Source organism: Arachis duranensis, chromosome 7, assembly GCF_000817695.3.
Source record: "Arachis duranensis cultivar V14167 chromosome 7, aradu.V14167.gnm2.J7QH, whole genome shotgun sequence".
Lineage (NCBI taxonomy): Eukaryota > Viridiplantae > Streptophyta > Magnoliopsida > Fabales > Fabaceae > Arachis > Arachis duranensis.
In genome coordinates, this window is record NC_029778.3 from 16,536,596 (window position 1) to 16,549,564 (window position 12,969).

The 12,969-nt window shown below is 36.4% G+C and overlaps 1 protein-coding gene, 1 long non-coding RNA gene and 1 pseudogene across 4 annotated transcripts; 2 read left to right on the plus strand and 1 right to left on the minus strand.

The window, feature by feature from the left end:
- The window catches only part of LOC127740592 (uncharacterized), a 3,184-nt pseudogene extending 1,933 nt beyond the window's left edge, over window positions 1–1,251 (minus strand).
- Window positions 1,252–2,889: 1,638 nt separating this feature from the next.
- LOC127739669 (uncharacterized) lies at window positions 2,890–3,941 on the plus strand. Of its 3 annotated transcripts, none has more exons than XR_008001518.1 (4): window positions 2,890–3,147; window positions 3,251–3,352; window positions 3,614–3,667; window positions 3,812–3,941. It is a non-coding gene; the product is annotated as an uncharacterized LOC127739669 (long non-coding RNA). The 3 variants fall into 3 exon arrangements; XR_008001519.1 differs by having other exon boundaries at window positions 3,786–3,936; XR_008001520.1 differs by having other exon boundaries at window positions 3,803–3,935.
- Window positions 3,942–4,342: 401 nt separating this feature from the next.
- On the plus strand, window positions 4,343–5,349 carry LOC110273978 (flowering locus K homology domain-like). Its single transcript, XM_052252250.1, has 2 exons — window positions 4,343–5,002; window positions 5,103–5,349. The coding sequence occupies exons 1-2, from the start codon at window positions 4,844–4,846 to the stop codon at window positions 5,238–5,240; spliced, it is 297 nt and encodes a 98-aa protein (XP_052108210.1). The 5' UTR covers window positions 4,343–4,843; the 3' UTR covers window positions 5,241–5,349.
- Window positions 5,350–12,969: the final 7,620 nt, after the last annotated feature.

Genomic DNA, 12,969 nt, shown 5'->3' on the forward strand with positions numbered 1-12,969 from the left:
CCAGTTATCTGCATTGCGGCATAAAGACCACTCTTTAAAGCATTCTCTTTTTATCTTTATCTTTTCTTGTATACTCGCATTTCACCACCAGGACTCCTTGTCTCTTGGTCCTATTCCTTTAGATTCACCAAAACTTTCTTTTGTTGTTCTTCTAATAACTTCTGCCATCTCCCTCCACATCTCTTCCGCGATTCCATTCCCATCCCACTTTGCCTCTTCTCCTACCCGTCTTAGGAAGCTTCTTTGTTCCTCACCTTTCATCTGCCACCACCTCATCCTTGGGTTCTTCGTATGATGTCTTTTTCTCAACTTTTGCTCAACGCGAAAATCCACGACGAGCACCCTATGTTGTGTTGTCAAACTCTCTCCCGGGATAATTTTACAGTTAATGCAAAATTTCCGGTCGACTATGCTCAACAAGAAGAAGTCGATTTGAGAGCTTGTCATGCCACTCTTATAGGTTATAAGATGTTCGTCTCTCTTTTTAAAACATGTATTTGCGATGAGAAGATCAAAGGTTGAGGAAAAGTCCAAAGTAGTTTTACCCTCGGCATTGATCACCCCGAAACCATGGCCTCCGTGAATACTCCCACATCTAGTCACTTCTCTCCCAACATGGCCATTTAAATCTCCTCCTAAGAAAATCTTATCTCCCAAAGGTATGCCTTGAACCAAACTCTCTAGATCCTCCCAAAACCTAATCTTGTGACCCACTTGTGGTGCATAGGCGCTAATCACATGGAAAGCACCTCCCTCCACTACAAGTTTGATAGAGATGATCCGATCTCCCACCCTCTTGACATCCACTACGTCCTTCTTCCACTGCTTATCCACAATTATTCCAACCCCATTCCTATTCTTCACTTTTCCTGTAAACCAAAGTTTGAAACCAGAAGTATCCAACTCCCTAGCCTTTGTACCAACCCATTTCGTTTCTTGTAGGCACATAATGTTAATCTTCCTCTTTGTCATGGTGTCTACCACCTCCATGGACTTTCCTGTTAGAGTGCCTATGTTCCATGTCCCAAATCTCAACCTTCTGTCGTTTCGACCTTTACCTTTTACTTTGTGAACTAGCTTATTTACCCTTGTCCGTTCACAAAAATGCGAGAACCCTTGCTCATTTAACACTACATCCGGGCACCGATGCAGCGGCTCTTGCTTTGACACCGTACTCGAGCCATACGGCGTGTTGCTTCCGGGCAACGACCTAGCTTTAGCGCAATAATGTCTTTGATTCATGTCATGGGGGTTCGGCTATAATTTTATGTTGGTTGCCGAAGACCTAACACAACCCTCCTCCTTTATCCGGGCTTGGGACCGACTATGTACCGCTAGTGTAACATAGGCGGAGTTGATAAAGCATGCCAGCCTGAACTAAATCTTTTTCATATACATATCTTTCGTGGCATTCAGTTAATAAGGTTATGAATCCTCACAGTGAATGATACAAAATATTTTGCTAAATTAGGCTCTGTTTTCACCAAACTTGCCTTTCTTCATGATCAAGGCTTAAAGTTAAAAGCCATTGTCATCATAGGTACTTTTCATCGGATCCCTTCAAAATACTAATGATGGGATGGAAGGCACTAATGGAATTATAGTCTTTAAGTTCCTCATAAAACGGAATTCTGTAAAACAAGACTTGCTAATGTTGTGAAGAGTCCGAAAAAATTAGGTTCCAAGGATCCAAGGTATGTTCTCATAATATCTTGTATTATCTTGTGAGTTATTGATTTCAAGAAAAAAAATTCATCAACAATCTTCAATCTCTTGCTTCAAATTTTGAGCCATGCATTATTTTTAATAAATAGCCTTCAGTTGAACTCATGGTGTTGAAGCATTAATCTTGATTAGCTGGTACCAATAGCTATTTAGACTTCAATAATATGCTTAAATAGACATAAATTTAATTCCTAAATACATATATGATTTTAACCCTGACTTTAAAGAGTTCTTTTTTGCAGAAAATTTAAGTCCTATAACCTGGTCCATGCAAAATTCAATAGAATGGACAATTTAGCCACTAAGAGAATTTAACTCTTTCTTTTGTTTTTCATTCTTTGTTTAAAAGAACTATTAATGAAAAAAAAATCTATTGGCTAATTTTTAAATAAATATTTATTTTAGAATCAAATCCAAATATATGTAGAATAGAAAAAGTATTCCTAAAGGTGTTGTCTATGTTATGATTGATGAGTGTAAAGTCCACTAAATTAAGCAAATTAAAGTCTTGAATGAAGGTGTCTGAATTTGAAGCAAGAGACACTCGTTACTAATCTATGGTCAAGTGAAGTCAACACTCAACAGTTACACACCTTATTATCAATTCCCAATTTATTTGTTTGCTTAACATGATCGAGACATGATTTCTACATTTGATACAATCTTGCTAGATAAATTGTTTCAATTGTAGATATCCCCCCTCCTCTACCTTTGCCAACTTAGCTCTAAAAGTTAATAGTGATGATAGATATCTATCACTGCTTCTGTAAGTTATATATCAAGATTGCAGCAGTGAATTATTATTGTAAGGTTCTTGGAGCATGCTTTTCTTTTCTTGCTCTTCTTAACTAATGGATTTCTAGCATGGTTTAATTTCATCTTCATTAGCTTTTGCCCTCAATTTTCAAGCAATTGAGAAAGTACAGCTTAACTATGTTGAAATCACCCAAACTGAGAGAGACAAGTAATCAAGTATATGCTTGAAATGTGTCTTGTTTTCTGCTATGTATCTATGTATGTTAATTGATGCTTAAGATAGATATATAAAAGTGTGAAATGGTAGTAGTAGCTTTGTTTCCAAGCCCCGAGGAAAATTTAGCTTATTTCATGTGGACAAGAAAGTTACTGAAGCCATCAACAGTATCCTAACATATATATATATATATATATATTCATCAGATGTGAAATTCTTTCTTTTTCTAATCTTTCTTTTCTACCACTAGCTATATAGCTAATAGCTTTCTTTTCTAATCAATTGAGAAGCAATGTAGGTTGGCCAATTAATATATTTACAAGGATTGAAAGGGAAGGCCATAAATCAATACAGAAACCTTTTTTGTGGAGACTCGTGGCAAGGGTTCTGCCAAAAAGGATCTTAATAGCCAAAGGAACTTGTTCCGAGATATTTTAGAATTTTTTCAGGTAATTAAATTTCACTTTATTTATTAGTTAATATTACTATGATAACCGAAATCATTCATCATCTTGTAAATCTAGTATTTAAGTATTGATCTTACTTTGTTAGAGGTATTTTTCAACGAGGAAGAACCATTGAAGCTGAAGCAAAATTTAAGAAGCTCTTGAGAAGAATAAATGTGAAATCTGAAAAGGTTGACCTGTCAAAGAGGTATTATTATTTGGTCTTCATTAATTATTACTATTTAGTGGAGTGGAAGCCGGAGACTAAGTTAAACTTTAAATCTATTCAATATAACCAAAAAATTTGTAATGTTAAATTGTTCTAAGGACTTGCTACAAAATTGTATTCAAAGGAGTTGATTAAAAATGATCAAAGTATAAATTGATCAAAGTATCGTTAAGCCTTTATTATTGATTTGCTTCATAGAGCTCATAACTAGTTATCTGCTATTGGTGCTCGGAAAAACAGTAAGAAAGAAACTCTAGTTCTCTGTCAAAAGTTGAAGAACTACTGGACAAAAAGGTGAGATCTCTAATACATGTTTGCTTCAAACCATTGTATTATTCTAGTTCTCTTTTCTTTCCCAAGTTTTTAATTATTGAAGTCACAAGTTTTCAACAAGATCATTTTGTTCAACAAGATAATCTGACTCGGCAGACACATCAGGTGCTGGCCCTTAATTATCACTAGGCTTCTAGTTGCAGATACTCAAGCAGGAAGTCTGATTGGAAAGCAGGGTTCCACCACAAAATCCATTCAAGATGGCTCTGGTTACATTATATGTGTTCTTGGATCAAGTTTGTTCCCATCTATTTTTGATTATATTAGGATACCTTGCTAGGTTTGTTCCCATCTATTTTCTATTATATTAGGATACCTTGCTTATATTTGGAAACCAGTACACTTTACTTTTTTAGAATTATTTATCAAGTGGTCTTTTAGTTGATTTTATATGGCATATTCTCCCAATTTACATTGATCCCCCCCTTTTTTTCCCTTTTCCTGCTGCATTAGTGATCAAACTGCTGTAATATAATTGTTTAGAGAGTTCATTAATTTCTTGTTAGAAATGGCAATTATATGTTACCTTCACTTGATGAAAAAATATGCAAGAACTATTTATGATATTTAATCTTAAAAAGATTTTGGTTACTGAGTTTTAATTTTCTTGAATAATGTACTATTTAAAATAGAAAACCTGCCTGTGTTTACTTTGAGAGACGATAGTGTTGTTGAAGTACAAGGTGAACCTACCAGAGTTCATAAGGCAGTTGAAATTATTGCAGTTCATTTGCGTAAGTTCTTGGTTGACCGCAGTCCGCAGCATAGTTGGAGTATTTAAAACAGAGGCAAGTCCTTTTACCTCCCCCTCATTTTCTTTCCACGAAGCTAAAAGGTGCGAATGCAAAGACCAAAAGGTAGCTATGAAGTTTCTTTTACAATTTTACAATGTCTTGGACCTTTTCTAAATGTATATTGTTTGTGATACAGCAATTTTATATGTTGTTTCGAAGTTACACATGCACCAACCATCTTTGCTAACAATTCTGTTGTCTTTTTTTTTCACTGTCAAATGCAAATGCCAAATGTTTGAGTCAACTACAATGCACCCCCACGCCAACCTTGGCTTCCTCCTCCTCAAGGGTTTCCAGCTCCTGGTGGCGGTGGCCTGCTTTTGCACCCCCTAGTCAGCAATATATGCCACCATCAATTCCCTATGATAATTATTACCCAACAGCCGACCTGCCTCCTATGGACAAACAATTCCATCAGGCTGCACTATCTGTTTATGGCAGGGATCCTTCCGCTGGAATTCATCCACCAAGTGCACAACCACAACAATCTGCTGAAACTAAGGTGTCTTCTTTTGCCTAAATTGAGAATTTTTGTGGAGAGTGATATTCATTTGATGACGCATCGTATCTTGATTTTATGTAATTTCGTTTCTATTACATAGGTTACGCAGCACATACAAATTCCTCTATCATATGCAGATGCTATTATTGGAGCATCAAGTGCAAATATCAGTTACATTCGTCGTGCTAGAGGAGCAAGTGTTACGGTTAGGAGAGAAGGGATGTGCCAGGGGAGATGACTGTTGAAATAAGTGGGACTACATCAGAGATACAGGCAGCCCAACATTGTTGTTATTTTTGTAAAACTTGTGGGATTGAATTTTTGATTTGTTTAAATATGATGTTATTTTTGGAGAATTCAACTTTTGATAATAGAAATCTTTGATGTTTGAGAGATTATAACAGTTTAAAATAGTTCACTAAATACAGAAAAAAACTGTCGCAGGAATAAGTAACTTAGTAACGGTTTTAAATCGAAAAACTGTCACTAAAAATATTGTGACAGTTTAAATAGTCATTAAATATGCTTAAAACTGTCATAAGAACTAGTAACTTAGTGACGGTTTCAAATCATTGCTAAATATTGTGATGGTTTAAAATAGTCATAAAATATAAGAAAAAACTGTCACAGGATTTAGTAATTTAATGATAATTTTAAAACGTTGCAAAATACAGTATAAAAATCATTTTTACAAGTATTACAACTTAGTGGCGGTTTTATATTTTAAAAACCGTCACAAACAATTTAGCGACACTCCTTACCAACGGTGGTCCAAAACCGTTACTATGTCAGCTGGCGATCATCAAATTTGTGATGTTTTTTTAATTGTTGCAAAATCATTTAGTGACAGTTTTAACTGTCACAAACTGTCACCAAACATTAAAAAAAAAAATGTCGCCAAAATACGGTTTTGTTATAGTGCACCAACTATGGACTTCTGCCCGCACTATCATGATTATTCCATCGTTAGTCAAATTACAACCAAAATTATAAGATAATCAAATCCATAGAACATAACCACGGCAAAAGTCACCAATCTCAACATATGTAATTAAATAACCTAGAATTTTTAATATAAGAAAACTTAATTTCATTAATAATCCTCTACTGGCGTTTATTTATAAAATTTAGAAAATATTTGGACAATTTTTTTCTTTTTAAATTTAGATATTTTCACTGTCTAAAATTCCATTAAAACTAACCATTTATTTAACTCCTTCGTTATTATAATTATAAATCAAGTACAATTCCTAAGTTTCTAATAGGCCACCAAACAAAAATTTTAGGTAATTAATGAAAGGTTAGTGAGAAATTAAATAAAAATACAAATTACTATCAGAGAGTTTTATAAGAATTTGTATTATTAGGAGGAGTCTCTTTTCGTGAGTTTTAGAGATGGATTGGTGAATTTAATAGCTGAAGAAGATGCTGCAGCTCTGGAGGTATTACTGTCGTTGGAGGAGATTAAAGAAGCTGTGTGGGACTGTGAATTTTCTAGGGCACCAAGTAGTGATGGGTATAACATGAATTTCATCAAGAAGTGTTGGGATGAAATTAGAGCTGAATTCACGACAATTGTGTTAGGGTTCTTTTAGACATCTAGACTATTGAAAGACTCGAATCTCACATGGGTAGCTTTGGTGCCAAAGTTTGTTAAGGTTAAAGAGATCAAGTACCTTTGACCAATCAGCATGGTTGGTTGTGTATAAGGTGATTTCTAAGATTTTGGTTAGGAAGATGAGATCAGTTATGTCAGATTTGGTTGGCGAGACTCAGAGTGCATTTGTAAAGGGCTGGAAAATACACGATGACGCTCTTATTATTTGCAAAACTGTGCATTGGCTCAAATCGAGGAAGAAGGAAGCGGCTATAATCAAGCTGAATTTTCAAAAGGTATATGATAGGGTCAAGTGGCGGTTTGTAGACATTGTCCTGCAAAAGATGGGTTTTGGGCAAGTGGAGGGAGTAGGTTATGGAGTGTGTTGGCACATCTACTATGTCAGTATTGATAAATAGATCACCAACTAAGCCATTCAAGATGAGTAGAGGTCTGAGACAAGGTGATCCTCTTTTTTCTTTCTTGTTTGTACTTGTTGTTGATGTCCTACATAGGATGATTGGGGAGGCTGTCAGAAATGGTCGGATATCCCCTCTATTTGTGGGAGAGACAATATAAAATTGTCACATCTTCAGTTCGCTGATGATACTGTGTTGTTCTGTCCGCCAGAGGAGGAGTCCATTAAGAACTACAAAAGGCTTCTTCGCTGCTTCGAACTGATGTCGGGGTTAAGTATCAATTTTGAGAAATTCAGTTTGATACCAATCAATTGTGATCAATATTGGGTACAGAGCATGTGTGGTCTGCTGGGGTGTAAGGAAGCTGCTCTTTCGGTTAAATACATAGGGATCCCTCTAGGTGCGAATCCGAGACTCGTCAAGACTTGAAAGCCAATAATAGACAAAGTGGAGGAGAAGCTAAGCCTATGAAAATCTAAGGTACTTAATTAAGCGGGAAAGTTAGTACTCATTAAGTCTGTTTTAAATAGTTTGCCAGTGTATTATTTAAGCCTATATAAGATGTCGAAGGCTGTTGCGGAGGAACTTATTTCATTACAAAGGAGGTTCTTGTGAGGAAAGGAGGATGGGGGAATGGCATGGCTTTGGTTAGATGGAAAGTGGTCCAAGCTCCGAAGAGGCTAGGTGGGCTAGGAGTTGGTGATGCGATGCTCCACAATACAGCCCTGTTATTTAAGTGGTGGTGGAGGTTCTCTAAAGAGGAGTGTCTGTTGTGGAAGAAAGTAGTTTGCTCTTGTAATAATCTCTCCCCTATCCAGCTTTTATCAATCTAGGAGTTACCTACTAGAGGGGGGTCATGGAAGAACATTTGTCAGATATAGATAAAGGAGCAATCTATAAGAGATAAGATGATAACTGGATTGGAAATGGAGATTGGTGATGGTAGAAGAACTCACTTTTGGGAAGACGTCTGGTTAAGTTGCAGATCTCTGAAGGAGGTTTCCAAGGCTATTCTCGGTTTCAACCCTAAAAGATTTTGTCATAGGTGTTTGTGGGTTTTGGGATGGGCTTGAGTGAATCTGGAACTTTCAGTGGAGGCATGAGCTACTCCAATGGGAGTTGGAACTTCTGAATCAATTACACGAAACCTTGAGGCCGATTAAACTAGATTTTGACAGAGAGGATAGAGTTGTTTGGAAGTTTGACAGACAAGGTGTATTTTCTACTAACTTCTTTGTACAAGTATTACAGGCGGAGACGCTTCCGGAGGACATAACAAGCTATAGCTTTACCAAGACTATTTGGAAAGGCTTAGTCCCTCCAAGAGTTGAGCTATTTATTTGGTTTGCTTTGATAGGTAGAGTGAATACAAAAGAAAGACTGTGTCGACTCGGAATTGTTAATCAGGGTGATAATATGTGTGTTTTATGTAATAAGTATGTTGAATATGTCTGCCACCTGTTTCTTGGTTGTGAATTTACATGACAGGTGTGGTGCGCTTGATTATTTGAATTTGGCAAAAAATGGTCCGTTCCGGATACTTTAAAGGAACACTTTTAAAACTGGACATGTGTCACAACAAGGAAGGAGAAAAGCAAGAAGTGATTTATAAGTTTCTTCGCGATAATTTGGAACGTCTGGTTGGAAAGGAATAGGAGATTATTTCAGAATATAGGAAAATGTGTTTGATGAGTTTGGAAAACTCCAAATTAATACTTGTGATGAACAAACATTATTAAAAAATTTAATTGCAAAATTATTAATTCAATCTTAATTAATCATATGTTAATTATTAATTTTGTGATGCAGGTTTATAATTGGGCCGAAAAACAAAAGTTGTTGCAACTAAGCCCATATTTGTTTTTTTTTTTATAAAAGCTTCCTATGCTTGATCCAAACTTACCAGGAAAGCAAATGCTTTAAATGGGCCAGCAATTGTGATAACAAGCCCAATTAAAAGTCTTGGTATAAGACCAAAAATGCTTGGTCCGAATTTAAAAGGAAATGGGGCACAATATTGTCTTATTCATTTTAACTAAAACCCATTTCTTAGTTATGTTACAAGCTTCCAACGGATACAAGCATTATACCATGTGATGGATTCCAAATTTCATTAAATTACCATTTATTGCATAGAAAACATGAGAGAGAAATTTGCAGCTGAATTGATTGATTGTCATAAGTGCTGCACGCTACCTTATGCAAGGGAAGTAAAAGCAAACTATTTTTTAATTTGTTTAATCACTTTGAATTGCTTTTACTTCAGATACTCTCTTATCTCTCATCTCTTTCTTCTTCTTTCTTCGGTCATTAACCAGGAAGCCATGGAAGCTACTTGGAGCTACCGAAAGGAAGGGAAAGCAAGCCTAAGGACCATCGAGTTGATGGCATGAAAAAGAAAAGAAAAAGTATGCTGTGGCTGAGATTATCACCAAATGTGGTAAGATTTGGTGAGGTAATCTCGGATCCTTCATACTCAAAAGGAAGAAAGAAGATTCGGCCAGCAAGGTGAGATTCTTGAAGCATGGCTTGTCTTTGATTCTTCTCAACCACCACAGGAAGTAGCTAGAGTGGTGAAGTGATGGTTGAGGCAGAGATTGAAGCAGATGAAGTCATCATCATCATGAAGCATCAAGGGCAGAAATCCATCTTGGAGAGGAAGCCAAGGATGGAGAGCTCGGATTGATGAAGAGTGATAATCAAGAAAGGTCTAGAGGTAATTGCATGTTGGGTTTTGCATGGTTATCTCTTCTCTCTCTATGTGGCCGAACCGGTTCTATTTCTTGAAGGAGGAAGAAGTTGGTTTGGGTGTTGGCTTCAAGTGTGGAGGCTTCCCTCTTATTTAAAAAGAGAGAACAGCCAATGTTTGGAGCAAGGAGACAGTGTGAGAGTGCAAGGCACAGAGTTCTCAGAGCTACCTGAGCTAACAGATTTCTCTTCTCCTTCAATGTTTTCTCTTTAATATTTTTCTATTTAATTTTGTCATGTCTTGAGTCTCATGGAAAAAGGCAAACAAGTGAGGTTTTATTTTTCTGTTTAATTTTGTCATGTCTTGAGTCTCATGGAAAAAGGCAAACAAGTGAGATTTGTATGAAAAAGCCATAGAGCGGAAAAAGGCAGAGAGTGCAAAATTAAAAGAAAAAGCCATAGATGTCTTAGAGTTCCTTTGTACATCTGTGTTGTGTTTCATGATTCTGTGGGAATCCCCTTGTAAGTTGGGTTAGCACTTTACAATTTGTAATCTGGATAATTATAGTGAAATTCCATCATTGTTGTGATGGAGACTGGATGTAGGCTGCACTGCACTTAGCAGCTGAACCAGGATATATCTGGGTGTAATCTTCTCTCTCTTCCTACTTCAATTCTGTTTTTACTGTTCAGATGAAAAATCAAAAATGTCTCGTGTCAAGTGACGAGACAAAATGAAAATGTCTCGTGGCTAGGGACGAGCTAAAAACAGAAAAGTTTCTTCTAAGTCCAGCAAGTGTTAGCAAGCGAAAAAAGGGGCTAAGATTCAACCCCCCTTCTCTTAGCCACTGAAACCATCAATTGGTATCAGAGCTTGGTCTCAAAGAGATCAAGCTTTACAGCTTGGAGTAAAGATCCTCATGGTGGAAAACAGTGGCGCAAATGTGGTGTCTTACAATCTGATTGAAGGTCAATCAAGCAACAGACCTCCCCTTTTCAATGGGAAAAATTATACCTATTGGAAGGAGAGGATGAAGATATTTGTATAGGCAGTTGATTACAGACTTTGGAAGATTATTCTTGAAGGGCCTCAATTTCCAACTACCACAAGTGCTGAAGGGGTAGTCTCTCTCAAACCCGAAGCAAGATGGACCGAGGAAGATAGGAAGAAGGTAAAATTAAATGCCAAGGCAGTAAACCTGCTCAACTGTGCTATCAGCTTTGAGGAGTACCGACGGGTATCACGATGCACAACATCAAAGAAAATCTGGGACAAGCTACAAATCACTCATGAAGGAACCACCATTGTATAGAAGACTCGGACAGACATGTTGAACAGAGAATATGAAATGTTTACAATGAAGGAAGGAGAATCCATTGATGAACTGTTCAAACGGTTCAACACTATCATTGTTGGCTTAGATGTTCTGGGAATTTCACATTCAGAATCTGTGCTAGTAAGAAGAGTGTTGAGATGTCTTACAAAAGAGTGGGAAACAAAAGCTTTAATTATTTCAGAGAGTAGTAGCTTAGATTCCATGACACTTGATGATTTGAGAGGAAATCTTCTTGCTTTTGAAAACTCCTATTTGAAAAAAGATTCAAAAAAGAAAGGAATTGCCTTTTCTTCTGTGACTAACCCTCTGGATGATGAATCCAGTGATAACTCTTCTGAAAATGAGTTTGTGTTGTTTGCAAAAAAATTTAGAAAAATGATGAAACTCAGAGGCAAAGGCAGCAGCTCAAGGAGGATGAAGAAGGACCTTAGCAAAGTAATCTGTTACAATTGCAAGGAAATGGGGCATTTTAAATCTGATTGCCTCAAGTTAAAAAAGGAGGAAAAGCCAAAAAGGGGAAAGAAAAAGGGACTGATGGCTTCATGGGAAGATTTGGAAAATGACTCAGATGATGATGATGAAGAGTCTGAGACTAAGTCACAGCCTTGTCTCATGGCAAATGAGGTAGAGCAGGTATCCTTTCAAAACCCTGACATTGAAGACCTTCATCTTATGATAGATCACCTTTCTGAAAAAATAAGATGTTTTCTAACTGAGAATCAAGATCTTGAACAACAAAATTTCATTCTTAAAGCTAAAAATGATTTTCTCAAAGAAAAACTAAGAGAGGCCGAAACTGCTTGTGATCTTGTGGAAGAGAATAAGCAGTTAAAAGCCCAAGTTAGAAGCTGTGAAAGTGACCATTCTGTGCTTGCATATGTGAATTGTTTTAAGCAAAATGAAGAGTTGCTCAAAGAGGTTAAAAGACTTAAGGAAGACTTAGCTAAGTTCACCCAAAGTTCTGAAAATTTGAATCAAATCTTGGCTAGTCAAAAACCTCTTTATGATAAAGCTGGGTTGGGATTTTATAAATCTGAAAAATCACATTTTGAAAACACTGTTTCATCTTCAAATGATGTAAAATATCAAGACCCAACTTACTTTAAATAAACAGCAACTCCAAGATTTTGTAGACTTTGTAACCGAAGTGGTCATTTTCCAGTTCAATGTTTCTTTGGTGAAAGAATGATTGGTAACAAAGTTTACAAAGTTATTTTTGATTACAATGATTTGGGACATAAGAGATGGTTTAACGTGAAAGGATCCAAGAAAATTTGGATACCTAAGGTCACTTGAGCTTATTTTGTAGGTATGCCTAGCATCCAAGAAAAAGGAAAATATGTGGTACATGGATAGCGGATGCTCTAGGCATATGATCGGAATGACAACCTTCTTCATAAAGCTTGATGAATATGATGGAGGATTTGTCACTTTTGGTGATGATGCAAAAGGAAAAATAGTGGCTGTTGGGAAAGTGGGTAAAAATCTCTCATCTTGTATAAATGATGTCCTTCTTGTACATGGCTTGAAGCATAATTTACTTAGTGTTAGTCAATTATGTGATTTGGGGTTTGAAGTTATTTTTAAGAAGTTTGTTTGCCTAGTTGTTTGTGAGAAAACTGGGGATGTTTTATTTGAAGCTAAAAGATGCAACAATGTATATGGATTAACTCTTGAGGATTTAAAGGAACAAAATGTAACATGCTTTACCTCTCTTGAATCTGAAAAATGGCTTTGGCATAGAAAGTTGGGACATGCTAGCATGTACCAAATTTCTAAGCTAGTCAAAAAGAATTTGGTTAGAGGAATTCCAAACATCAAGTTTGATAAGGATCTTACTTGTGATGCTTGCCAATTGGGTAAACAAGTAAAATCCTCTTTTAAAACAAAAGATGGAATTTCAACCAAGAGGCCATTAGAGATGTT

Bases quoted from the DNA above. Each gene is read 5' to 3' on its own strand.
- LOC110273978 (XM_052252250.1), top strand. From the start codon at position 4,844: ATGCCACCATCAATTCCCTATGATAATTATTACCCAACAGCCGACCTG. The intron at 5,003-5,102 runs GTGTCTTCTTTT...TCTATTACATAG, and splicing joins AACAATCTGCTGAAACTAAG to GTTACGCAGCACATACAAAT.